This window comes from Amborella trichopoda, chromosome 1 (assembly GCF_054954075.1).
Source record: "Amborella trichopoda isolate Santa Cruz 75 chromosome 1, AtrichopodaSantaCruz75HAP2 v2.0, whole genome shotgun sequence".
In the NCBI taxonomy this organism is placed as follows: Eukaryota; Viridiplantae; Streptophyta; class Magnoliopsida; order Amborellales; family Amborellaceae; genus Amborella; species Amborella trichopoda.
This window is the reverse complement of record NC_142336.1, coordinates 28,844,296-28,869,630: the sequence shown is the minus strand read 5'-3', so window position 1 is coordinate 28,869,630 and position 25,335 is coordinate 28,844,296. Positions and strand designations below refer to the sequence as shown.

Below are 25,335 nucleotides of genomic sequence, written 5' to 3'. Positions count from 1 at the left end.
TTAATTTGTGACAGCGAAACTTTCGTGCTAGAAAACTAGAAGATTGTTTTGGATTTCTTACTCCTTCCAAAGTATTTATAAAATCTTTTATTTTCTATCCCAGTCACTCAAATGATTTTTAACAAATGGTGTCCTATGAATAAAATCATGAGAAGATATGGCGCACACAACTAGTATATGGTACTTTGTGGACCCTCCATCTAGACTTAACAATGGATCATAAAGTTTAATTGAAATTGCTGATGCAAACATTTTTATTGGTAATGATAATTTATAGCGTGGGTATGGTTAGGCTGGCAATGAGTCCAGCGACCGGGCCCTATAAAGGTTAGGCCAAAGCTACAAACGGTGGCCCGAGAGCTGGGATAGAACAAATGCTTGTCCGGTTTGACCAGGCCCGGCCTCTTTCTTTCATTTTTTTTTTTTTAATTTTTTTTCAATTTCTTTTCTTTCTGGCCCGGTTGTATGAGGACAAGGGCAAAGCCGGGCTTGGTCCCTGGCACGGCCTGTTGCCACCCTAGTTTTATGGTCGGTGAATTTCATGTCGTGCAGACAGCAATGGTTCGGGTACACCAATGGGTTCATGTACAACAATGGTGTGTGATATGGTTCCCTAGAATTATTGCTCGGTGTAATTTAATTCACAAGCGACATGTCACGCCACAAGTGACTCTAACAATAAAGTCGGGCACGCATCACGAATCAATGAAAGCATTGGAACAAAAGGGCCTCAGGACTTATAAATATAAATATAAATATTTAGATTACACTGGGCCCATTTCTTTCAAACTAGGGTTTGGGGATCACAATGTACGTAAATGAGCACACAACTCGGGTTAAATGCTCCCAAAAGCTTTTTTTCTCTTTTTGTTTTTTGCTTTTTTTTTTTTTTGACAAAGCAGCAGCAGGCCTTGCAATCAGTGAGAGAAACTTAATGGAGACCATTCCTACTATCCTAGGTTAGAGGCTTCGTCCTGCACAATTTCCTTTAGCAGAATGTTCTTTGAATTTCATGGGCCAGCTCCTCAGCACTCAGCTCACATTCAATTCCGATCTATACAAAACCAGAGAAAAACAAACACATATGAGAATCAAACAAGAACGATCATGAGCTTTTAAGCATGCTTAAATGAGCCAAACTCAATGCGATCCAATTTGTTTACGAATTAAAGGAAAATTTTCATGTGGGCTGGACCGCATTTTTACATATGCGGTCCAAAAGGAGTAAAGCATCCATCTTAAAGATGGATGTAAGTAGGTGTTTCATCTAAAACAATATCAAGTACCAGTCCAAATGTTTTTTTACTAGAATTGTTACTTCTAATTTTTAAAATTTATTTATTTTTTCATATTCATGATCTCCATGTTAGAGATTTTACATGTCCTTAAAAATTAAGTCTTAACATCCATCTCAAAAATAGATTTATTAAGAGGCTCGCATTTCTGCATATGGAAGATCAGTTCCCTTCTTATTGAACAAGGATCTGGGACTTTATACATATGAGTTAGGAATATAGATAAAAACGTATTCTAATTAAAAGGTCCTTTAACTCAAAAACAACTTATAGAACAGAAAAGGGCAATGGAGTAAATTCTAATGCTGTTTTTAATCAAATATTATAGATTTATGAAAAAAGAGAAGAAAAGAGACTGATGAAAAAAGAGAAGAAAAGAGAAGGGGTAAGTTAACTTGTTGGCTTTCTAGGGACAAACTTCATGGGTTGTCGAACACTTGAACTCCAACCGGAAGATCAGGATGTCTACCACATATCCCAAACAGGAGTCCCCAGTAGAATTTTGATAAGAAACAAAAACTCACCTTAATTGTAAAAGAGTTGAGCATGGTCTCCTCTATCGTGTTGATACTTAGGTGCAGTATTTCCAGGGAGAGATCTTCCAAGGCGGTGATAATCTTTAGAACTTGGCCAGGAATCCTGTGTGATACCGTCTTTAGGAGGACATTTGCCCCCGAGAATTTCACCTCAACATCGGCAACCGGCGATTTCGAGTTAGCAGCAAGCTCTGATACATTTTCCAATGTAGGAGGCATTTCATGGGAGGACGAAGGAGAGAGATAGGGTGGTGTAATAACCCTAGTCCTGTATGGACTTGAAGGTTGAGGAGTTCTTGGGCTAATGGGTATGCGAGGACTAAGGGCTGGTCTAGGACTTGAGGCTGGCATTGGGCTCAGGACTTCACTGTAAACTTTTCTCTGTTTTCTGGCCTCTAGACTTTGAAGAACTTGTTGGAGTTCATTGATGTAGTCCACTACTCCTCCTATCACCGATGCCTGATCTCCCTGTCAATAATTTAACAAGAAAAACTTAGTTGACCCTAATTGATCAAAGCACTATCACCATATCTGATCACAGCTCAGAGAACCATGAGGATGACTAACAGCAAAGCTCAATGAGCAATATGTTGAAACAGGAGAAACATAAATAGCAAAAATATTAATGTAAAGTCCAATTAAGGCATTGGAGTGTGAGTAATTAGCCTAGTGCTTATGGACACCATGCTAGACCCTAGGTTTCCCAAATATGTAAATCATTCCAAGATTCCATGCATAGAGCTCAGGTGACTATCAGATGCTTCTCTCATGCAACACATGTACTCTAGAGAGAGAGAGAGACTCCAAAGAAGTGAATGCTATCTCTCTCTCTCCATTTCCAAAATCATGGTATAAGATGGTCCCAAGAAAACTATAGAAACCAGACATACAAAAGAAGGAAAAACTCCAAATACTTTTAAGGCTAGAATTTAAGAAGCAAAGAAAGAGAGAAACTTACTCTTTTGACATAGAAACAAGGCATAAGAGATCGCAACACTGTTAAGTGCTCGTTCATCTGTTTCCTCCTATTCCTCTCCACAGTTATATGTGAAATCCTTTGCCCCCCTTCTCCTGCCGTTTCCTCCATTTCCGTTCCTTTAGCTGCCGACATCTTCAGCTTTTTACGGCACGGTGCCTTCTCCGTGTCAGTCTCAGACTCTGACACATCAGAACGGAAAACTGCTTTCTTCTCCAATGAGGATACTGCTTCTTTCAAAGCCGGTAGAGCAAAATTCCTTAAAGGCAACTCCAAAGAGGTTTCCGGTGCATTATCTAGGGCTTCAAGGATGCTAAAGAGGTTTTCAGGGGAGCTCGCAGTCGAACTAAACTCAGGATCGAAGAATTCAGGGAGAATATGGCCCATTCGTGCTTAACGGAAATTGTATGCTATCCTTTATCAACGAATACAGCTTTTCAGGGCAGGCTTCCTGTCTTTTATGAGTAAACTTGAGTTGAAAGAAAACCGGCAAGAAGGAGGAAGTGAAGATCAGAGGAGGAAGAGATAATGAGGCGAATAGAGTTCGAGTGTCAACAACAAGTAAAACCGTAATAATGGCTTACTGATTACTGTAAAGAAGAGTTGTGCCGGTACTTTTGCTTCAGTGAGATGATGAGCTCTTCTTCTTGGTGAGAGTCATGAAGAAGAAAGAAGAAAAGAGATTCAGACTAGCATCATACATGAAAATACCGATGTACGGGCCTTCACAGTAGATTGAGAGAAAGAGGAACGTCGGAATGAACGGCTGGCAATGACTTTTTAAGCCCTGTAATATATATGCTCATGTCAGTGAAGGTAATAACAAGCACACCATTTTGAAATGTCTTTAATATTTTTTCCTTTTTTTTTTTCCTTGCTCTTTTGTTGAAGGATAGTGATTGAAGTGGGCATGGTGTGCCGCTTTAATAACCTCGACACTCTTTCTTCTTGTAACCAAGAAGAAGAAATTTAGTTGGAGAGACAAAAATGGCATGCTTAAAATAGTAATAGCGAGCTATATGGAGGCCATTAAGTCCTAAATTGGACAGTGGCTGATGCCAAACATTCATCAGTTCTTAGGAACTAATAAAAACTGGCATGAAATGTACTGTTGCAAAAAAGAAAAAGTGAGTGAAAATAACAAAATCTGTCCCTTAACCTTTTAAGTACGAAAAAAAAGCTTTTTATGAAAGATAGAAGGAGCATTTTAAACCGTTGAAAGATACGGCCAAAAAAGGACAATTTATCTAGGGCTGGATGGTCTGGCCCTAGCTTGCCCTAGTCCCTGTAGCACAGGCTTAGGCCCAATCCCAGCCTGTCCACAACCGGGCCAAAGAGTCAGGCGCGGTTATAGCCTTAAGCTTGGTGGGGCTAAATGGAATTAGAAAAAAAAATAAAAGAAACAAAAAAAAAAATTGGGTTGTGCCCGGCCCTTTCCTCATGGTTGCCGCCCTTGGTCCACATTTTGCAACCCAAACTTCGACTTTTTTGGGCCGGGCTGAGCTACCTAGACCATTCACCGTTGCCATGGTGATTTTGTTTGCCCTAGTCGCATGTGGAAGACAATACCTCAACTCAAAAACTAGGTAAACCCACAATATATAAATATTTGAACCCTAAAATTTACGGACGTCAGCAACTCATTCTAGAGCCCGAGTCCATAAGCAGGTAAACGAAGAATTTGCTATTCATCATAGAATTGTGACCTAAAAGATTGATTAGGGTTGGCAATGGGCTTACCGGGCTTGACCTAGCCCTAAAATACTAGAGCCTGGGGTAGAAAATGTACCCTGAGGTTCTGGCTAGAACTCGGCTACAATAGCCCAAATGACGGGCTGGCCTATGGCTTGCCCTATTCCAAAATAAGGTTGGCTTGGCTACCCCTCCCGGCCTATGCCCGCCTAGCCAGGCTTTCCTTTAATATTTATTTCATTTCCATCTTTGATTATACATGGCCTGGCACCAGCCTGACCTAGACAAAGTCAGGGCCTCTTCCGCCTTATCTAGGCTTGGTTGGGATTATGCCAACCCCATATGTACCATCCCTGGAATGGGCCGCCAAGTTCGGCTCATTGCCACTCCTAAAATTCACGCCCAAACATTTAAACTTGTTCTTAGTTTGTTAGGACGTATGTATGTCTTGCAAATGACTTAAGTTTGCTTTTTCCTATTTTGCATCATAATGAGATAAATCTAGATGACTTAAAACCATCTTAGTGTCAACAACAGTTTAGATGCCCAGAGATGGCTTAAAACCATCTCAGTTTCAATAGCAATCTAAAGCTGCCCAGAAATAGCTTAACCCATCTCTGTTTTTAACTACAGTTTTGAAATATCTGATGACAGCATAACCGTCAATATCATTATCCGATGTGAGGCTAGCTTTGCTTTATAGGGTGGAATGTTCGGCGGATAAAAAATAATATACCTATAGAACGAATGTATTGGAGATGAAGATGTTGAAATATATGAGTGGCAAGACAAGAAGGGATAAACTTCAAAATAAATCCATATTTACTTGTGGCACAAATAAGCGATAAGATGAAAGAGAGTAGACTTAGGTAGGCTGGCCATGCGCGGCACTGACCAAGTTCAACACTTGTTAGGAGATTCGAGTTAGTTTAAGCGGAAGGATTGAAAAGAGCAAGGAGTTGGGCCAAAAGGATGTGGTTGTCAGTAGTCCAAAAAGATATGGAGAATTATGGCTTCACTGAGGGTGTGACCTTTAATATATATATATATATAGAGAGAGAGAGCTGAGGCACTAAACAGTCAAATTTGAGCCTACCTCAAAAATCTCCCTAGAAGAGCTTGTTTTGATGCCCAAATTTCTCAAATTGATCAGCTCGACATCATGATGCATGGACATGAGGAAAAAAATGAATTTCAAGTTTTGGAAATACTGTATTTTGTAACGCATTTTTTTACTAACAGTTTTCGTCTACCCTCATCACCGTCCAAAGTTCATCGTACAGTCACGATTGTCCCGGTAGTGTTAAATTTTTTTTTTTATATATATATTGGAATGACCAGAAACTTGGACCGTGTGTTAATAAAAAATAGGCGAATCTACAAAAAATATCAAAAAAATATTTTACATAAAACAAATTGACAAAAATACCTTCAAAACGTTTCAGAGGTATTTTGATCAATGCCTTTTTTGCGAATTATTTTTTCATATTTTTATTAGGTGAGCGTCACTAAGATTTATACACAATCCAAATATCAGGTCATTACTATTTGTAGAAAAAAAAAGAAAAACAAATACTACCAGACAATCATGATTGTGCAATAAACTTTGGACGGTGATGAGCGTAAGCGAAATCACTGTTTATTTTTACCTATAGGAGTTAGGAAGACTTTTCCTATGTGTATGTGTGTGTGTATGTGCGTGTGTATATATACGTTGGGAAGACTTTTCCTCTGTGTGTGTGTGTGTCTGTGGCTATATATATATATATATATATATATATAGATTGTAATTTCTATATACCCTAGGCTTTATGAAAAGAAAATTAGGCCTCACCTCAAATTTGAAAATTAAAACCACAACCAAAATTAAAAGGTAGTTTAAAATTTTGTTTTGGGATTATTCTTGGACTGTTGTTTTGCCTTTTCACATAATCTAGTTCTATTGTTTGAACGTATTTTTCAGCACCTTCGTCCCTGATGTGGAATAAAGAGGAAGCATGTCCATAAAGCCTATAAAGCAGTGGAAATTTTGACAGTCTCGTAATGGCTCCAGAATTGGTCGAGATCTTTATTAGCATTTCGAAAGTTCACTTGTCAAGTTTCGTCATATTCCGACATATCTAAGGCAGTGAATACAAAGAAACAATTTCGGCAAAATTGGCCTCTTGCATCCTGAAATCGACCCCGTAACTAGAGCTATATTTTTTGATACATCAAATTACTATAGGACCACCATCATTGGATCCAGTAAGGTTGAAAACACCCATGGGTCAAGTTTCGGCTTAATCGGGCACTCTAGAACAAAGTTATGGGTATAATACCGAAACGGGATAGGCCGCACACTATTCCTGTGTGGCCACCCTACACCAAAACACAATTAAAGATGGTTGTTTTCACAGTCACGGGCAGTGACTTTTGGGGCTTATATCCCACTCGATCAGAGTCGGATCGCACTCAACTTTGGTGAGCGTGTTCGTCTCATCAAGACGAGCTTTTTGATATATGGTACGCGCCGTGATGATGCTCGAGCAGGGAGAAAAACTAGAAAGAAGTTGCTGATTAGTGAAGAAAATTACAGAAAATTCAGCGGCAGCATGCCTCACTCAAGCTGTCAAATCATGGTGCTCACATACCCGATCGACATGAAACTAATTGTATTATGTGCGTAAGGTCCGTGGCTATCTTTGGTTCGAACCTCGCATACAATGAACGGTTGGATTTCATACACGAAGGCATCAAAGAAGCTATAAATTTCGGCCACCGGATTTCAAGATTTTGGCCAAAAACTAAAGATTCATCCGGGCACGAAACCGAGCTGTGCTTGTTGCAACGTGATCGTGACGGCATGCTTAGCGCGATTCAGCAAAGAAAAAAAAATAAAAACCTCAATTAACATTGATCCAAAGTTTTCAAGATTCATCATAAATTCAAGTCTCATGATCATAGCTTAAAAACATGATTCATGGCTTGAAATTGGTATCAAATCGATCGTCATGCCGATCCCTACAATAAAAAACTTATCTTTCAATCAAATGGGCATCAGAACAACCCTGGATCAGTCATAGAAGATCTTGCAAGTTCTCAGGCATGGACTGTTTTAGAATTTTACACATTGTAAGATAGGGGCAAAACAGTCCTTTTACACCCATTTTTAGAATTTCTTTTAATTCAATTAAATTTTAATTATCTTCAATTTTAGGTAATTTTTGGGCGTCTACCCATGTTTGGGCCCAATTCCATATAAACATGCTTCATTGTAAAAGGGCCTTTGGTTCAGTTCTTTAATCAATCAATAAACTTTCAATTTTTGCTTGAGTTCGTGGGTGAGTCTTGGAGAGAGAGAGAGGAGAGAGAAGAAAAGAGCAGGTACCCCTCAGTAAGGCAACTTTCTCTCTCCTCCCCTCTTTTTCTCTCTCCCCTTCTCATCTTTATCTCTCTTTCCTCTCGCTTCTTTTCATCTCTATCCTCTCTCTCCTCTCTTCTTAACATAATCGATGATGCTTAGCGTTGTCTATGTCCTTATCTCTCCTCTCTTCTTAACACAGCCGACGATGCTTAGCGTTGTCTATGTCCTCTCTCTCTTCTTTGTCTAATATAGCTAATGAAGTTCAGCGCCGCTTGTGTCCTTTCTCTCCTCTGTTCTTAACATAGCCGATGATGCTTAACGCTATTTGTGTCCTCTCTCACATATCTTCTTAACAAAGCCGATGATGCTTAGCATCGTCTGTGTCCTCTCTCTCTTCTTTGTCTAAACATAGCCAGTGATATTTAGCACCTTCTGTATCCCCTCTCTATTCTTTGTCCAAACACAACCGATGATACTCAGTGTCGTCTGTGTCTTATCTCTCTTCTTCTTCTAATAGGGTCAGCGATACTCAGTACTGCCTGTGTCTTATCTCTCCTCTTCTTCTAACATGATCAACAATACTCAGTGTCGCCTGGGTCTTATCTCTCCTCTTCTTCTAACATAGCCGTTGATGGCTTAGCGCCATCTGTGTCCTCTCTTTCTTCTTCTTTTAATATAGTCGGTGAAGCTTAGTGCCGCATGTGTCTCCTTTTTTCTCTCTCTTCTCTCATCATGTCATAATCGGCAGAGACATGTCGCCGACTAAGTTTCCTTCTTCCCCTCTCATTGTCGCATGTGTCTTTGCATCTTCCTTCTCTCTTTTCTCACACTCTTCCGCTCCTTTTTTTCTTTTCCTCTCCTCCTTTCTTATCTCTATTTCTTCTCTTATCTTACTTCCTATTCTTTCTCTATGATCTCCATTCTTTTTATTATTCTCATTTGATTAAGAGGGGTCGAGATTAACCTTCCATGTTAGTCTTGTCGTCTAGCCGTAATGCTATTGTGCAAGAATTACTGTGCCCTCTTTATTGCCACGACATACTAACCATCATGTCTAGCTAGTCAGTATAGGTATTAACGTCTAGTAGTAATTTTGTTGAGCAGATCTGAGTTACTGAGCCCGTTTTATTGCCACGTCAGACCAATTACCTACCAGCTTAGTCCTTGTGTTGATCTCCCCACCTAGTCAAATTCTTCTCTCCCCCATCTTTCTTCTCTCATTATTCTCTTCTTCTTTTTTAATGTGCATGCTTGTGTACGTTCACTCGAAGGCAAGGTGAGTTCTGTTGACCCACATGTCTTGTAACATTTGCCATATATGTGTGATTGCAGAAAACAGGAGAGTACAAGCCAAGGGAGGCGATTCCAAACCAGTTTTACTACTGGGGGGACTTTCTTCATGATCTAAGAGGAAACCCATGTGAGCCAGCCCGAGTAAGTCCCAAACCTACCTTAAATTCCTCACTCATTGGTTGGTAATACCTGCCCTTGTTCTCGAACAAGACACCCGAGAGAGGGATCTCAAAGTCCCCTGTCTACCTGAAACCTAAGACGCACGCCACTCGATTATCCTGATCCGGATGGTGAGATCGAGGTACCTAACTAGCTTGGCCATTCCACTGAGGACTTACTACCCCTTAATCAGATCGTACTTGTTTAGCTAAGTTTCTCTTTCTTATTTTCGGTGTTTGCACTTATGGCTGCTGGGTTCTGCAACCCATTCATCCAGATCGGGGATTTTCTTATCACCCCATCGCGAGTGTCCCCAGAGAACATGTTCCTCTAACTTCGCTCCTGACCCTTCTTTTAAGCAAAGGCCCCAGGTCTAGCTCCCATGTCTTAACCTGGATTGGTGTGAGGAGGCACCTAAAAGTTCCTAACTCCCCATCTCCTCGTTTTGGTGGAACCTCTACCAAGGAGCCTTGCATCGGCAACACATCTTTTGTCGCACATAGCATCCACCTTGCCACCAGCAAGCCACTTGTCAGTAGTATTGGTGAGGTACGCCGGAAGGCTACCCAATCCCTCTCTGTAAAAGGCCAACAGATTGTTGTTGCATCTGTGGGTCGCAACAAGGCTACCCCCCACATTCCTGCACCATCATGAGTCTCTATCTCTAGAGGCCTGACACATCAAGGCAGAGAACCTGCGGCCTCCACATCTCGCACACACCACAAGGCTTGTGGGTCATCCACTCGAGTCCCACCTCGGGGCAATCCTTATATTACCTCGAGTTAGCACCCAGGATCAGACCTCCCAAGGCCGGGTCCTGCATACGCTGTTCATATGCATTCCACTGCTCGAGCCAATCAGCTAACCATAAGGTCAATTCCCATCACTCAGATGGTGCACCTCCAAGGCTGCCCCTTCCCTCTGCCTCACATGACAATTCAATTTCTCACCCCGTCTCACAAGCAGACATAGATGCTATGGTGACCCATAGCTTAAAGAATAGGAAAATTCTGGGGATACAGGGTGCAACGTCTTATCAAAGGTCGTACCCTTCATACATTGACGAGGTCTTGTTACCCTAAGATTACAAGAAAGGGAAGTTTCCCCTATTCAACGGAACCACGTCCCCAATCAGCATATCTTCCACTTCCAATCAGCATGTCAAGAAACAGCGGCTGATGGGAGACTCCTTCTCCGTCAGTTTGTTAAAACCCTTGACGACTCAGCTTTTCAATGGTATGCTCGACTTGCCCCAAACTCAATGCATACTTGGGAGGAAATGGAGAAGTTGTTCCACCCGCGTTTCTATAAGGTCGAGAGAGAGGTTCAAACCATTGAGTTTCTCACCCTGACTCAAGACCTTGATGAACCCATGGACCAGTTCATATCAAGATGGAGAAATTTAGCTGCTCACTATCCCAATCCCATGCTGGAGAAGGAAGCAGTCCAAACTTGTGTACAGAATATGTGACCTAAAATTGCTCTACACATCGAGGCCTCTAATCCGACTTCCATGTCAGAGCTGATTTCTAAATCAATCTGCATAGAAAGTCTATCACGTCACCACAGCAGGTCACAATAACCGTCTGCAAGCTTGAGGAACAACTAGAGTAATGGCAGCTCTCGGACTAACACCTGGGGCAACCAACAAAAAGGAGTGACCTGTGCAGCCATCGCGGTCACTAATCTGAAGAAGGCTCCCTCCCAAACTTTGGACCTCTCCAAAGGGGTTAGCACAGTAAAGACAACTCCTCAGATAGTCAAGCAACAACAGTCGTACAATCGAGTACCCCCGCTGACAAATCTTAATGGGGATGATTATTTCACCAGGCATAAGAAAAAAGTCTACCCCTTTGAGAAGGAATGGGTCCTTCCATTGGTCCATTTATTATTTGAACAAAATATGATTGAGCTTCCAGAAGCAAAGTTCCCTGAGGAAGCTGGACTCAATACTCAGGCAAATTATTATGCTTATCATTGACGGATCAATCATCCTATAGATGACTGCTTCACGCTAAAAGAAATCATTGAGTCCTTGATTCAGACGGGTCAGATAAAGCTTGAGGAATTAAAGAAGGAATTAGGGGCAGGAGAAGCCTCCCATGAAGTAACCGTTCAAGAGGAAGACGAAGCCTCTGGTATCCTTCACGTCTTCTTTGTTATAATGCTTCAAGAAGGTCTTTACACCGAAACAGGCAAGGCAACCCCGATGCCTTGCTCAGAGGATTGAGGACCGTTGGTGCCCTTATCACCAAGTATGGGGTCACTACCTATGAAAATGCATCAGTTTCCATGATATATTCACAAAGAAAATGCGGGAATGTCAAGAGTTTTACAATGTTGCAGTAAGTGATCCCCAAACCACTGCTCCACTGATGCAAGAGGATCTCCCAGCACAAGACCTTCCTAATAATGATTCAGACTCTGCTAAACCCTCGACTTTCCAATCGTGGATAGTCCACCATGGGCTATGTAGACTCAAGTCCTTCAGACGGGAAGCAGTTCGCCAAGCTAGGGCTGTTCACAAGCCTAGTGAGATGAATCAAAGACCCCCACAAAAAACAAGAAGGAGACGGGCACCAAGAGATGCTTGCCGGAGAAACAAGTCTGCTCAACCTCTAGTTCAGCAGGAATTTCTCAGACCACTTTCCCCATTGCCAACCTTATTAGACTTCATCCCTAGCACGATCCTTCTTCCTTCTCCATATCATCAAGAAGACGTCCCTGAGTCATCCTCTCCTAAGAGCACGTCTAATGAGGGTGATGACGTTAAAAGAATCCCCCAATGGTTTAAGCAAGGGAAAGACCTAAAAGACTTCCTGCACATGTCCAACCCCACAGATGACATAAAAAGCTGCCCAGATCGATCTGATGAGGGGAACGACCTTAAAAGTCCCTTGCTTTCTAACTCTTCTCCTTCTTCTTCTTCTTGTTCTGCTTCTCATCCTTCCTCTTATATCTCTCCTGTAGGTACAACCTTGAAATGTCCATAGTTCGAAGCTCTAGACAGAGAATTTGAAAGTTAATCAACATAAGCAGAACGCAACAAAAGCGATTGAAAAAGACCATGACCCAGGCAGTTGGATTCTTAATAGTTGTTAATGCCCTAGCAGTTAAAGCTAAAGCGGAGCCGTCTTCTTCAAAGAAGCATAAAAAGACAAAGTCGAAAAAAGCCCAGTGGCCCCCTGAGCCTGATTATGAGAAAAGACTAAGAGAATCAAGAGGGTAGAGCCTCCATGATCAAGAGGCTTGTCATATGGTGCAAATCTCAAGATCATCACCCAGCACGGGACAGATAAGCCTATGATCCAGGAAAACGCTGCAGCCTCCACCTCAAAAGTTAGGCACCTTGAAGTTTCTTAGTTCGCCACTACGCCCTAATCCAAATACCACTCTGCCTATCCTCCAGCTCCTCGGACTCCTTCCTAATCCCAATACCTCAGTCAATCCACCTATTCTCCAATTTCGGAAGATACTTCTGACTCAATCGCTTGGAAAGCCTCAAATGTCCATCACCCCAACCATGCCCGCTATGCAATCAATCAACCGTGGGGCCAAAATAAACCTGTTCCTCAACCCAACATACCACCCAAATCAGTGGAAGGACTAGGACCACAAAGCATTGATCAAGAAAAGGTGAAATATGATGTGATAGGGCATCTGTGCAGGCTTCCAGCTCTCTTCAATATCTATGACGCCCTTATGCTTTCGAAGGATTACCAGATGGCTTTGGTTCTGGCTCTCTCTAACCTAGAGGTGTATGAGACCGAAGTAGAACCTATTGAAGCGGGCCCGATGATTTTAGAAGGATGTATGCTAATAACATTTTCAGAAGACGATCTGTAGCTGGGAGAAAAGTTTCATAATCGCCCTCTCTTTGTCACTGGTGAATTACATACATGCCCCATCAACTGAATTATGTTAAATGAAGGGTCGGTTGTCAAGCTTATTCTGAGGAGGATCCTTACTCCATTAGGGTTAGGGTTCGAAGATCTTACTCTGACCCACGTCACAATTCAAGGATTCAATCAGTCAGGCGAGACGCTAGCTAACGCGGCTCGCCTTCATTTTAAGATCGATGAGCTAAACGATTACGCCCAGTTTCATGTAATCGACACTGACACTTCCTACAACATTGTCCTCGGTCGGCCATGGCTCCATGACTAGGGGGTGGTTCCATTAACATTGCACCAGTGCTTTAAGTATAGTCGAGATGGGAGACAGCATACGGTCTATGCTGGCAAAAGACCGTTCCCTATAGTTGAAACCCACTATGCTGATGGTAAATATTATTTCACAGATCGAGCGTTGCCTCAGAAGCTGAATGAGGGGGATCACAAGTCTACAACAAAGATGTGAGCTTCGCCCCATGAAGATGTTGAGGACATGGGCAGAACATTAGTAAGCACGTTCAAAGAGGAAGAAAGGCAAGGAAAAACTCTCCTTTTAACCCCTATTGATTCTAGCATCCCCACGATCATGCCTGAAGAAACTATGTCTTCACTTAAAGAGGAGTCCTCGCCATCTACCCCCAATTCTGAGTCACCTTGGCCAAAAAATGAACCGGAGGTCATTCATGAGATTGAGCAAGTCATGGGGATAGAATTCCCACCTTCAAAGATCACCTATACACCGGACCATCAAAAAGTGTTGCATATCCCCATTGCACTCTGGAAGCGAAAGTGGTGCGTCAGCCGCCGCGAAAGGTCTTTCAAAATCTTGTTGCTATAAGTATTGAGGATGCTCCTCGGACCAGTGACCACCCACAAATTCTACTCTTCCCTAGTCTGACGAGAGGAGAGCAGTTTGAGAAAGGACAGTCTTCTTCCCCTCAAGAGCAGGATCCCCTAGCAAACTTAAGAAGTGAAGTTCGCCGTCTCTAGAGCCAATTGGAGGTTATGCGTATTGCTTCAAAACATCTCAAGGAGTTCATGCTTGAGACCAAAAGCTATGATGGGTTTGAAGTGAATGCACCACTAATAAAGGCTAAAGCCCCTCCTTACTGGACTATCTATAGTGAGCAAGTTCATCAAATGATGAGGAAAATGAACTATGAGCCCTTGGCCAATCAAACAGTAAGAGGAGAAAAAGCAATGACTCCCCATTTCAAAGCTATCCAAGCCACGACAGCCCTTCATGAGACAAAGTAAGTCCTAGGATATTAACCCTTGGAGACAATAAATATGTCGAGAGGTACTCAATCAAAAAAAAATCACATGAGGTGCAACAAAGTAGGAGGAGAATGAAATCATGCAGCGAAGTCAGTCAAAAAAGAAAAAGAAGCATCTTATTCATGTGTACAAACTTTTTACAGGTGCTTGTAAAAGAAAAGACATTTTAAAAAATGATCAATTACCTTATTGATTTCTGCGCTGCATGTCGTGGTGCCTTGGACATGCTCCTTCAGATCAAACACCATTTGAGTCTCCTCCTCTATCGCCATAGTTTCGAACTCAATGGTCCGAGTGAGTTCGGATAAATCTGCAACCAAAGAGGCCTCCATAGCTCTCCTCTGAATCTTCTCTGTCTCAAGACCAGTGAATTCCTACCTTAATATTCGCGTCGCTTCTCTTATCTCAATCATCCTTGTATAGCTACCTTGCGTCTCCCTCTTGAGATCCTGCTGACAGCCAGTGACAGTGGCCTTCTTCCCATTCCTTGAATCTATCTCCTCGCAATGACGCAAGATGGACTCCTCTAAGGAGGCTAACCTAATAGTCTCCGCCTCATGATGCAGTATTTCTGATCGCCAGCTCTCCAGCTCATTTAGCATTGCATCCAAATGGGAAAGGACTTCTGGAGCACTCCCAACCACCGTAGTCACGGTAGAAAGTTCCCTAAGCATGGCCAAAGCCTCGCCTAGCTCATTAAAAGGCAGCTCCATCAATCACTGAAGGTCTGCACGAAGCATGCTTGCAATCATACCAGAAACCCCACTAAAAATGGGCCTGGATGATGCTGTTGGGATTGCTACTGTTGAAGAGACTCCGGCTTCAAGGACCGGACTTGTAGAAGTGATAGCCATCTGAACCGCTGGCTCCTCTGAAATGCTGACAAAGTCTAGTGCTTCTTGTAGCTCTTACTCAAAAGCCACCCCAGCCTCAACCTGCCTGGATTCTTTAACACCAGTCTCATTTCCTTGACCTTCTACTATGGGGGCCTCCACTTCTGTCCCAGCAAGTTCTGAGGAAGCTCGTTCCCCTTGCTCCTCACCCTCCTGAATTGTCATGTCAGCATTGGCAAGTTTAGGAACTGCCTCCTCCCTTTGGCCTTCTCCAATCACCAATTCAGCCTTAGCCATGGTTTCTCCCATCTAGCCTGCACCCTCAACAGCTAGAACCTTGGCCAATAAAAGCTCAACTCCTTCACTCTCATGATTTGTGCTCTCGGGGGCAGTAGTCTCTTCCATGCATGGGCGCCATGAACAATGGGCCCTTCTTCGTAAACCATCATCCCTGCCTCAGTCGGGGCACTAAACCTCTGAAGCACAGAGGCCACATCAGCATCAGATTCCCTTCTTGAAGTCGTTGCTACGGGGCCTTCAACCTTGTCAGTCTCCATTGGAGCTGGCTCTGACTCAGGAACTACCCTTGAACTTAAGGTGCCTCCCTAAGATCCGGAGTCATTTCCCGGTCAGAGGCAATAACAATGGGTTCAGAAGCGTCGGAGTCGTTTGCTTCAGTCTCTGAAGAAGAAGAAAAAAATTCTGGAGAGACAGAAGATGGTGGAGAAAGTGCAGAAGGTGACATTGGGGGAGTTGCTAAAATGATCAAAGGAGGAAGAGCTACCTCCTGGTTCTGAGATCACAGAAAGTTTGACACCCTTACTCCTACGAGCACGCCCACTAACTTGAGTCGGTGCACGAGTGCCGATAGGGAAGAGCGTCTCCTTTTCTTTCCCTCTACTGGAGGAGGAACAACCACTTCATAACTCCCTCTCTGAGAAGGGCTTCTAGCCAACCTACTATGAGGACTACTCTCAATCACTGCGTTCAAGTCCTAAATGGGACGCCCCTCATAACCTGGGACCTTTCTGCCCTCATTCCACTTGAAGATGAAATTAAGATTATCAAAACTACTCTCAGTTCTCATCTTTGTCATAAGAAATTCTGGCGAGGTGTCATCGGCCGCTATCTCGAGCGGAATTTCTAAGTTATAGGGATATTTCAAGACAAAAACCTCGCCAAGAGCAAGAGTATCCACTAGTCTCCTATGCATGAAAGCCTGATGCCAGTTACCATTTTCCCCTTTCCAGGGGTGATCAGCATCCCAATATCCTTTGCTAGTAATTCTCCACCCGTTTGCATAAGCCTCAGTCTTTCCTATCGAAGTGAGGTAACACATACTTGCTGATCTCTGTCATTTCTAGACTTGTGGACCAAGCGGTCTATATGTGTTCTGGCAACCAGCACTCGCAGAGAGTCCCAAGGTCTTCCATTTTCCCCATGTTCACCTTGCCTCGACGCTTTTCAAAAACACGGAGAAGGGGCAGCTCTGATCAAGCCCATGCTGATGGGGGAAGTAGTGGGGGAAATACCCTTCTAGTCTGGCACTGTACAGAATCTGATAAGGTAGAACTCCTCCTTTAATGCTCAGGATGAACATGAGTTCCCAAATGGTTGTTGGAGCATCATCTAGGTCCTTCTCCAATTCATCAATGAAAGCACGATCAGTGAAGCTCCCAACCGGAAATGAGACCCAACGCATGTTTAGGGAGTCATTCCCAAATAAACTCTGAGCTTCCCCAGAGGTATGGAAGATAGCCTTTTGGTCAGCAATCCTCATCAAGAAGGGCCATTGTTTATCCCCCATGCCCTAGTTCCTAACATAGGTGTCTGGGAAATATGCCCCTAGCCACCCATATATGGAATGGATGGGGAATGGAGTTTTAAAATCCTCAGGAAATGCCTCTCCTCATACAATTCCATTCCCTCCCTCTTTGTCTTTGTAAGCCTTTCCACGAGAGATGACCCCCAAGCCATGATATATATTACACAAGACTGGCTAAGCGAGGGCATACTCATGCCCTCTTGCCATGTCGCAGGCCACATACAATGCGCCTTAGAGGTAGTCCCCACAAAAGAATTTCACCCACTCTGTGAAGGTTACCTGACCATTGCAAGACTGGCCATGGACCAATTGGTAAAACTCAAAAATCTTTCAAAGACTGGCAGGTGGCTCTTCTCCTCCCAGGCTAGCACTACCAAAGATGACCGAGTTCTGGGGCACGAACTCATCATACATGGCCCCGATCATCGGAAGGCCCCCAATAAAATGAAGATCTAGCAAAGAGATTCATGCTTCCCCATGCCCAAGAAGCCAGGTATTGCTAATGTGGCTCCATGTCTCCAGTAGTACTTTGACAGTATTGGAGCATCGATCATAATAGCTACCCGAACACTGGACCGTTGCTAGCAGAGAAGCATGTTCAAGAATGCTTCTATGCGACACCAATACCTTGGCAGTCCAGGATGGGTATCCCTTCAAATATTAGTGCTCCCCCTGCATTCAAAGACCTTTCTCGGGCCGCATTAGCTCTTTTTCATGTGCCATTCGCTTCCCTAGGGTGGGTAAGTTCTCCTTAGAAGCTATGTTCCTATGCATATAATGAAGGAGCGCCACTACTTCTTCAATACTGAAGTTTTCGTCATTGCCCTCGCGGACTTCAAAACGAACGGGGTTAGTGATGAAAGTGACACTGAGAGGCCACTCTAGGCTGAACACTGACTTGGTCAGCCAAATGGGCTTCCCCCCTTGATAGAGCCTCACCGGTAAACTCATGGGTACCGACCTCTCCTCCCCTTGGAAGCTTCTTTACGTCAGGAATTTGATAAGAAGACTCAGTCATTATAAGGGGCTCAATGATTCACTCCCAAATTAAAATTGTTAAGGCAATGGATAAGTGTCGGCTAAGCCTTCGATAGCTGAGACCCGGTTGTATTATCAATGGCCTAATGCCGGCTGAGTTTTCAGAAGCCTAATGCCGATTACATTTACAAAAGCCTGGCGCCGACTGAGATTTCAGAAGCTTAGCGTCGGTTGTGTTCACTAACACCTGCCACTGACTATTTGCTAACTCCTAGCGCCAGTTGTGTCTGCTAATGCTTAGCGCCGGTTATGTTCACTAACAACTGCCGCCGACTATCTTTGCCAACATCTAGCGCCAGCTGAGTTTCTAGAAGCCTAGCACCGATTACGTTTACAGAAGCCTGACATCGACTGAGATTTCAGAAGCTTAGCGTCGACTGTGTTCACTAACACCTGCCGCCAACTATATTTGCTAACACCTAGCGCCGGTTGTTTCTGTTAATGCGTAGTGCCGACAGTGTTCACTAACACCTGCCACCGACTAGCTTTGAGAATGTCTAGCATCGACTTTGTTTCCAAAAGTCTAGCGTTGATTACATTTAAAGAGGCCTAACGTCGATTATGTTTACAAAGGCATAGTGCCGGCTGAGATTTCGGATGCTTAGCGCCGGTTGTGTTCACTAACACCTACCGTCGACTATCGTTGTTAACGCCTAGCGCTAGCTATGTTTTCTAATGCTTAGTGCCAGTTGTGTTCACTAACACTTACCGCCGACTATCTTTGCCAACGTCTAGCACCGGCTACGTTCAAATCTTTCACACGTGTCGCGGATTCTATGCGTGGCACCTCGAGCCCTGCTACTCCACCTAATGACTCTGGCCACGTCTTGCTACACCACCTAACACACGTCTCACATGTGTGAATGGCGATTGTTCGCCTTCCCGACGGTTGCACACCTTTCGAGTGCAATCGTTCAGCTTCAGCGACAGTTTGTCTCCTCCTGACCCGGCAGTTTCTTATCAAAACTCCCCTACCACTGCCGAAAAACCTCTACAACTTCCCCTAAGTTACCAGAAAACCACATGCACCTACCAAAAAACCTCGGTAACTTCCCCCAAGTTACAGGGAAAACCACGCGCACTTGCCGAAAAACTGTCACGAAGCAGTGGAAAAGCTCGGGCACTGTTCCAGTCTCCCGCCCTTTTCCTTGTCCCTAGAATTCTCAAAAGTTCACTACCAAAATTTTGGCAGACCCCGGTAAAACCCTTCTTTTTCCCCGTACCTTTGCCGATAAAGTTCCCTTCCCTTGTAAAAGGCCCTGTTCTCCCTGCCGGTGCCCTCTTCTTGCAACCGAAACCTCCTCCCTACGTCCCCGCATACTCCGGCCAAACCTTGCTGAAATCTCTTGAGTGCTCACCAAAGCTCCTGCTCGAGACCTCCCTCTCGTTGTTTAAACTTTTTGCCTTAAAATGTTTTTTTTACCCACAGGTGAGAAAAGTGAAAATGGCATTTTAGCCCTTTATATAGCCAACACTATTCTCAAATGCCCCTCATAAATTTGGAATCCCAGCCGCGTCCTAGAAGGCCAACTGACGATGGGCCGGCTTGGGCTTTGACTCGAGGCCCGAGACAAATCTTATCGCCAAATATAAAATCCCATTCCAACAGAGGCCAGGACTGGGTCGAAGCCCAAACACTAACCCACACCCAGTGCCAGCTATGTCATCGAAAAAGACTAAGCACCGTCTGTGTTTTTGTGACCCTAGCGCCCGCTGCATCCTTAGTAACCCTAGCACCGGCTGTGTCCTCAGTAACTGCATCACAGCTTGCGTTCTCAATGACATAGTGTTGGCTGTGCTCAAGAGATATAACGGGCTGTCCTCATTGCTGGCTGTGTTCAAGAAACAGTGTTGGTCGTTCCTAGCGCTGGCTGTGTTTTGAACAAACCCAGCATCGGCTGAATGTTCAAGGAATGATGGTCGCTGCACCTGGTGCTGGCTATGTTTCAAACAGTCTATTGTCGCATACTCCAGGCCGAAGCCATGTGTGTCCTATTTCTGTTATCCTCAGTGAAGTTGCACATTGAATGTGACCTGTTATCCCCAGCAAAGCGGAACCCATGTCATTCAAACTCAGGTCATGACTCCTCATCCTCAGTAGGAGAGTCATACTCGTACTGCAGTTTATAAGCCCCAATGGGTCTGCCTCACACCTAGTTATTCAGTCCTCAAGGATGTAAAAGACCCACATTTGTCTCGTTTTCCCCAATGAAGTATGCCTTCCCACCTGAGTCTCTTATTGGCTTCAATCATTTTATCCCTAGGGAGTCACACTTGCCCTCCTAATCCCCAACAAAGTTTGCCACTCCTCGTAGGGCTACCATCTCCATCCAAAAAGCTCTCTGCTTGTGTACAGCATCAACCATTTTATCCCCAGGGGGTCAGATTGTTATCCACAGACCTATTCCCCATGGAGCATCACCAACATGGTGACCCACAAAATGGTCTGTTTTGCATGACCTTAAACTATACAGTCTTGGTCTATTTGCGCGACCTTAAACTGCATGGTCCAAACTATACGATAATAAACAGTAGCGGAGGTCTAGTTGCACGACCTTAAACTGCATAATCCAAGCCGCAAGAGTCTAAACCATACGGTCTAAGCTATATGACTTTAAACAATAATACATTTCTTAACCGCATGACATTAAAAGGCTCAGCACCATAGTCCAAACTATATGACCATAAATTGTAGCAGAGTTGTAGCTGCATGGTCCTAATTGCATGACTTTAAACTGCATAACCACGGTCCAAGTTGTATGACCCTAAACCATAGTGCATGTCCTGGCCGCATGATGATAAACTGCTTTGCAAAGGTTCCAGAGGTGTAACAATAAACTGGCCCCCACATATGCATGCACACCTTTTACATGCACGTCTTCCCTAGCCGACGTGTTCATGTGCATGCACCACCTTCAATACCTTCCCAATGAGTCCATTCATTTCATCATTCTCTATCATTCCCCAGTGAGTCTCACCTGCGCTCACAAAATGGTGAATCATCTCGCCACCTATACTCGTCATAAGCTAGTGGGTCATCATTTGTCACCCACCTTTCATACATCATCCATCTGTCATAGGTTGCCTCATGCCATCTCCCCAAAAGTGAGCTAAAACCAATACCATAATCATTTCATGGCCTCTACAGACTACTATCCATCTCCACGACGGTTCAGTTGTATGACCTTAAACTGTAGTGCACGTCTTGGCCACATGACATTAAAAGGCTTCGCGCAGGTCCCGAAAGCATAACCTTAAAAAGGCCTTCACAAAAAATAATAATAATGGGCATCGTGTATAACTGTTTAAGGGAACGTCATGAGCAAAAATGACTGTCTGACATGGTCACGAAACCACGAGTAAAAGAGTTCCGTGAATAAAAACCCGAGCATGGTAAAAGCTCAAAAGGGTATCGTTAGTAAAAATGAAGAATAAAGAGTGGTAAAACAACCCCAAATAAAAAGGAAGTTGGTGAAAACCATTTCTATGGCACTGCTTCCCAAATTCAAATGAAAATCCACAAAGGACACTTGAACCAATAAACAAGTTGATGTAGGACTTGCCTCAACAAGTGGCTTCAGCCCACCTATAAAAAAAAAAAATCCTTGGTGTCACTATACCAGGACCCAAAAAATACGAGCTTCAAGGAAAAGATTCCAATAACGTGAGTCTATTCCCAAAAAGGACTTGAAAGACAGAATACTCACCCAGACAGCAAGATAAGTCTCTTGAGGAAGAATATTGTTCCCACGAGGTCAAAACACACTTTAAAAATCCTAAAGACCACTACGAAGGCAAGAAATTGACAAAGAAGGCGAATCTTCCAGACCACAATTCCCTCTTGCCAGGGTGAATCTGCCTCGCCACAATTCCCTCTAATCGACATGCCCAAACGTTTGGGATCGGCTAACAAAATGCCCCCGACTAGACCATCAACCAAAGGTTCTTCAGTAAACCATCAAGGAAATCATTTCGATAAACCAAAAGACGCCCCAGGAAGGCTAAGTCAGCCATGAATTTGGACCTGCTATGTAACGACCTGTTAACAGTGGGTAGCCCAAAGCTGGTCACCTCGATAAATTGAGGTACCCTACTCGTCAAGGAACAACTGGTGCACGATGTAGATGAGCACCGACTAAAGGCTCTTTTGTTGTCTATCCAAGACAAAGAAACCCAGACCAAATGGAAACAATGCCCTTCGACATGTCCCTAAGTTGCTAAATGGGCCTGATTTTGACTAACGAGGTCCGTACAAAATCCTCAACTTCATAATCGTAAATAGTCCACATGAGGATGAGGACTTCGATAAGATCCCACAAAAAAGTCTCGTCTCCCCCTAAAGTCTCCATGGACGGACCTGCAAACAATGCATCCCAACATCTGAGCATCCTAGTTGCACCATTCCGTGAATCTCCTCGGCGTTCATGTTGTCCTTTGGCTAGGAAGAAAAAAAGTAATAAAGCCGTAGGAAATTTTTCGAATGTCATCCTTCTCACTTCTCTCAAACCACAACATTTGGCATGACAAGTTGTTTGAATGCATTTTTCAGCACCTTGGTCTCTGAAGCGAAATAAAGTAGAAGCAGGTCAATAAAGCATGTAAAACTGTGGACACAAAGAAAAAATTTCAGTAAAATCGACGTCTTGCACCCTGAAATGGACCCCATAACTAGAGCTACATGGTACATAAAATTGCAATTGGACCACCACCATTAGATCTTGTATGGTTGAAAACCACTATGGGTGAAGTTTCTGCTTAATCCAGTACTCCAGAACAAAGTTTTGGGTAAAATACCAAAAAGGGATAGGCCGCAGACTATTCCCGTTGGCCACCTTTCACTAAAGCACCATTAAAAGTGGTTATTTTCACAGTCATGGGCAATGACATTCGGGGCCTATATCTCGCTCGATCCGAGTTGAATCACATTCTTTGGTGAGCAAGTTCATCTCGTCAAGACAAGCATTTTGATATATGGTACGCCCCGTGACGATGCTCGAGCATGGAGAAAAACTAGAAAGAAGTTGTTGATCCGTGAAGAAAATTACAAAAAATTCAGCAGCAGCACACCTCAATCGAGCAGCCAAATCGTGGTGCTCGCGTACCCGATAGACAGAAATCCGATTGCATTATGTGTGTAAGGTCCGTGGCTATCTTTGGTCCGAACGTCCCATATGATGAAAGGCTGGACTTCACACAAAAAGGCGTCGAAGCTGCTGTGAATTCTGGACCCCCGATTTCAAGATTCCGGTAAAAAACTCAAGGCAACAAAATCTTCATCCCGACACAAAATTGAGCCGCACTTGTTGCAACGTGAACATGACTACATGCTCAGTTTGATTCAATGAAGAAACAAAGAAAAACATCAAGGAACGAGCGCACCATCTATCTAAAGATTTTCAAGATTCATCCAAAATTCAAGTCTCATGATCATGGCTTAAAGACATGATTCATGGCTCGAATTTGGTATCAAATCGATCCCTAAGCCTAGTCCTATAAGAAAAAAATTATATTTTGATCAAACCGGCATCAGAACAACCTCATATCAGTCATGGAAGATCACGTAAGTTCTCGGGCAGTAATAAGGACTGTTCTGAAATTCCACACATTGTTTGGCAGGGGTAAAACAATCCTTTTACACCCATTTTTAAAATTTCTTTTAATTCAATTAAATTATAATTATTTTCAATTTTAAGTAGTTTTTTAGCATCCACCTATGTTTAGGCCCTATATAAACATACAAAGCTTCACTATAAAAGGGCCTTCTGTTCATTTCTTGAATCAATCAATAAGTTTTGATTTTTGCTTCACTTCGTGGGTGCGTCTTGGAGAGAGAGAAAAAAGGGTCGATACCCCTCAATAAGGTAACTTTCTCTCTCCTTCCCTCTTTCTCTCTTCTCCCCTCTTTCTCTCTCCTCCCCTCTTTTTCTCTCTCTTCTTCTCATCTCTCTCTTTTTCTCTCTCTTCTTCGCACCTCTATCTTATCTCTCCTCTCTTCTTAACACAGTCGGTGATGCTTAGCACCGTCTGTGTCCTCTCTTTTCTTTATCTAACACAACCGGTGAAGTTCAGCACCACCTATGTCGTCTCTTTCCTCTCTTCTTAACACTGTAGGCGATCCTTAGTGTCATTTGTGTCCTCTCTCTACTCTCTTCTTAAAACAGTCGGCGATGCTTAGGGTCGTCGGTGTCCTCTTTCTCTTATTTGTCTAAACACAGCCGGCAATACGTAGCGCCATCTATTTCCTCTCTTCTTTATCTAAACACAGCCGGCGATACTCAACGTCATCTATGTCTTATCTCTCTTCTTCTTCTAAGATGGCCAGCGATACACAGCGCTGCCTGCGTCATATCTCTCATCTTCTTCTAACACGGTCGGCGATGCTCAGCGCCGCCTGTGTCTTATCTCTCCTCTTCTTCGAACACAGCCGGCGATGCTTGGTGTCGCCTCTGTCTTATTTCACCTCTTCTTCTAACATAGCCGGTAATGGCTTAGCGCCGTCTATGTCCTCTCTTTCTTCTTCTTTTAACACAGTCGATGAAGAGTAGTTCCGCCTGTGTCTCCTTCTTTCTCTCTCTTCTCTCGTCATGTAATAGCCGACGGAGACATATTGCCTAGTTTCCTTCTTCCCCTCTCATTGCCATCTGTGTCTTTGCACCTTCCTTCTCTTTCCCCTCCTTTCTTTCTTTTCCTCTCTTTCTTTCTATTCTTTGTTTCTTCTCTTATCTTACTTCTTATTCTTTCTCTATGATCTCCATTCTTTCTTTTATTCTTTCCTTTGATTAAGAGTGGTCGAGATTAGCCTTCTATTGTAGTCTTGTCGTCTAGCCGTAATGTTGTTGTGTTAGAATTACTGTGCCCGCTTTATTGCCACGACAGACTGACCGTCATGTCTAGCTAGTCAATATCGGTATTGACGTCTAATAGTAATTCTATTAAGTCGGTCTAAGTTACCGAGCCCGTTTTACTACCCCGTCAGGCTAATCACCTATCAGCTTAGTCATTGTGTTGATCTCCTCGCCTGGTCAAATTCTTCTCTCCCCCATATTTCTTCTCACATTATTCTCTTCTTCTTTTTGAATGTGCACGCTTGTGTACGTTCACTCGAAGGCAAGGTGAGGTCCGTTGATCCACCTATCTTGTAACATTTTCCATATGTGTGTGATTGCAGAAA

At 43.5% G+C, this 25,335-nt stretch overlaps 1 protein-coding gene across 4 annotated transcripts; it reads right to left on the bottom strand.

Moving 5' to 3' along the window:
• Window positions 1-714: 714 nt before the first annotated feature.
• On the bottom strand, window positions 715-3,861 carry SPCH (basic helix-loop-helix (bHLH) DNA-binding superfamily protein). 4 transcript variants are annotated; one of them, XM_088854452.1, is made up of 4 exons: window positions 3,392-3,704; window positions 2,790-3,276; window positions 1,820-2,299; window positions 715-1,054 (listed from the first exon to the last, which is right to left on the bottom strand). In XM_088854452.1, the coding sequence occupies exons 2-4, from the start codon at window positions 3,192-3,194 to the stop codon at window positions 989-991; spliced, it is 951 nt and encodes a 316-aa protein (XP_088710578.1). In that variant the 5' UTR covers window positions 3,195-3,276; window positions 3,392-3,704; the 3' UTR covers window positions 715-988. The 4 variants fall into 4 exon arrangements, with proteins under 4 accessions (XP_088710578.1, XP_006847338.1, XP_020524632.1 ...); XM_006847275.3 differs by having other exon boundaries at window positions 2,790-3,861; XM_020668973.2 differs by lacking the exon at window positions 715-1,054 and having other exon boundaries at window positions 1,584-2,299.
• Window positions 3,862-25,335: the final 21,474 nt, after the last annotated feature.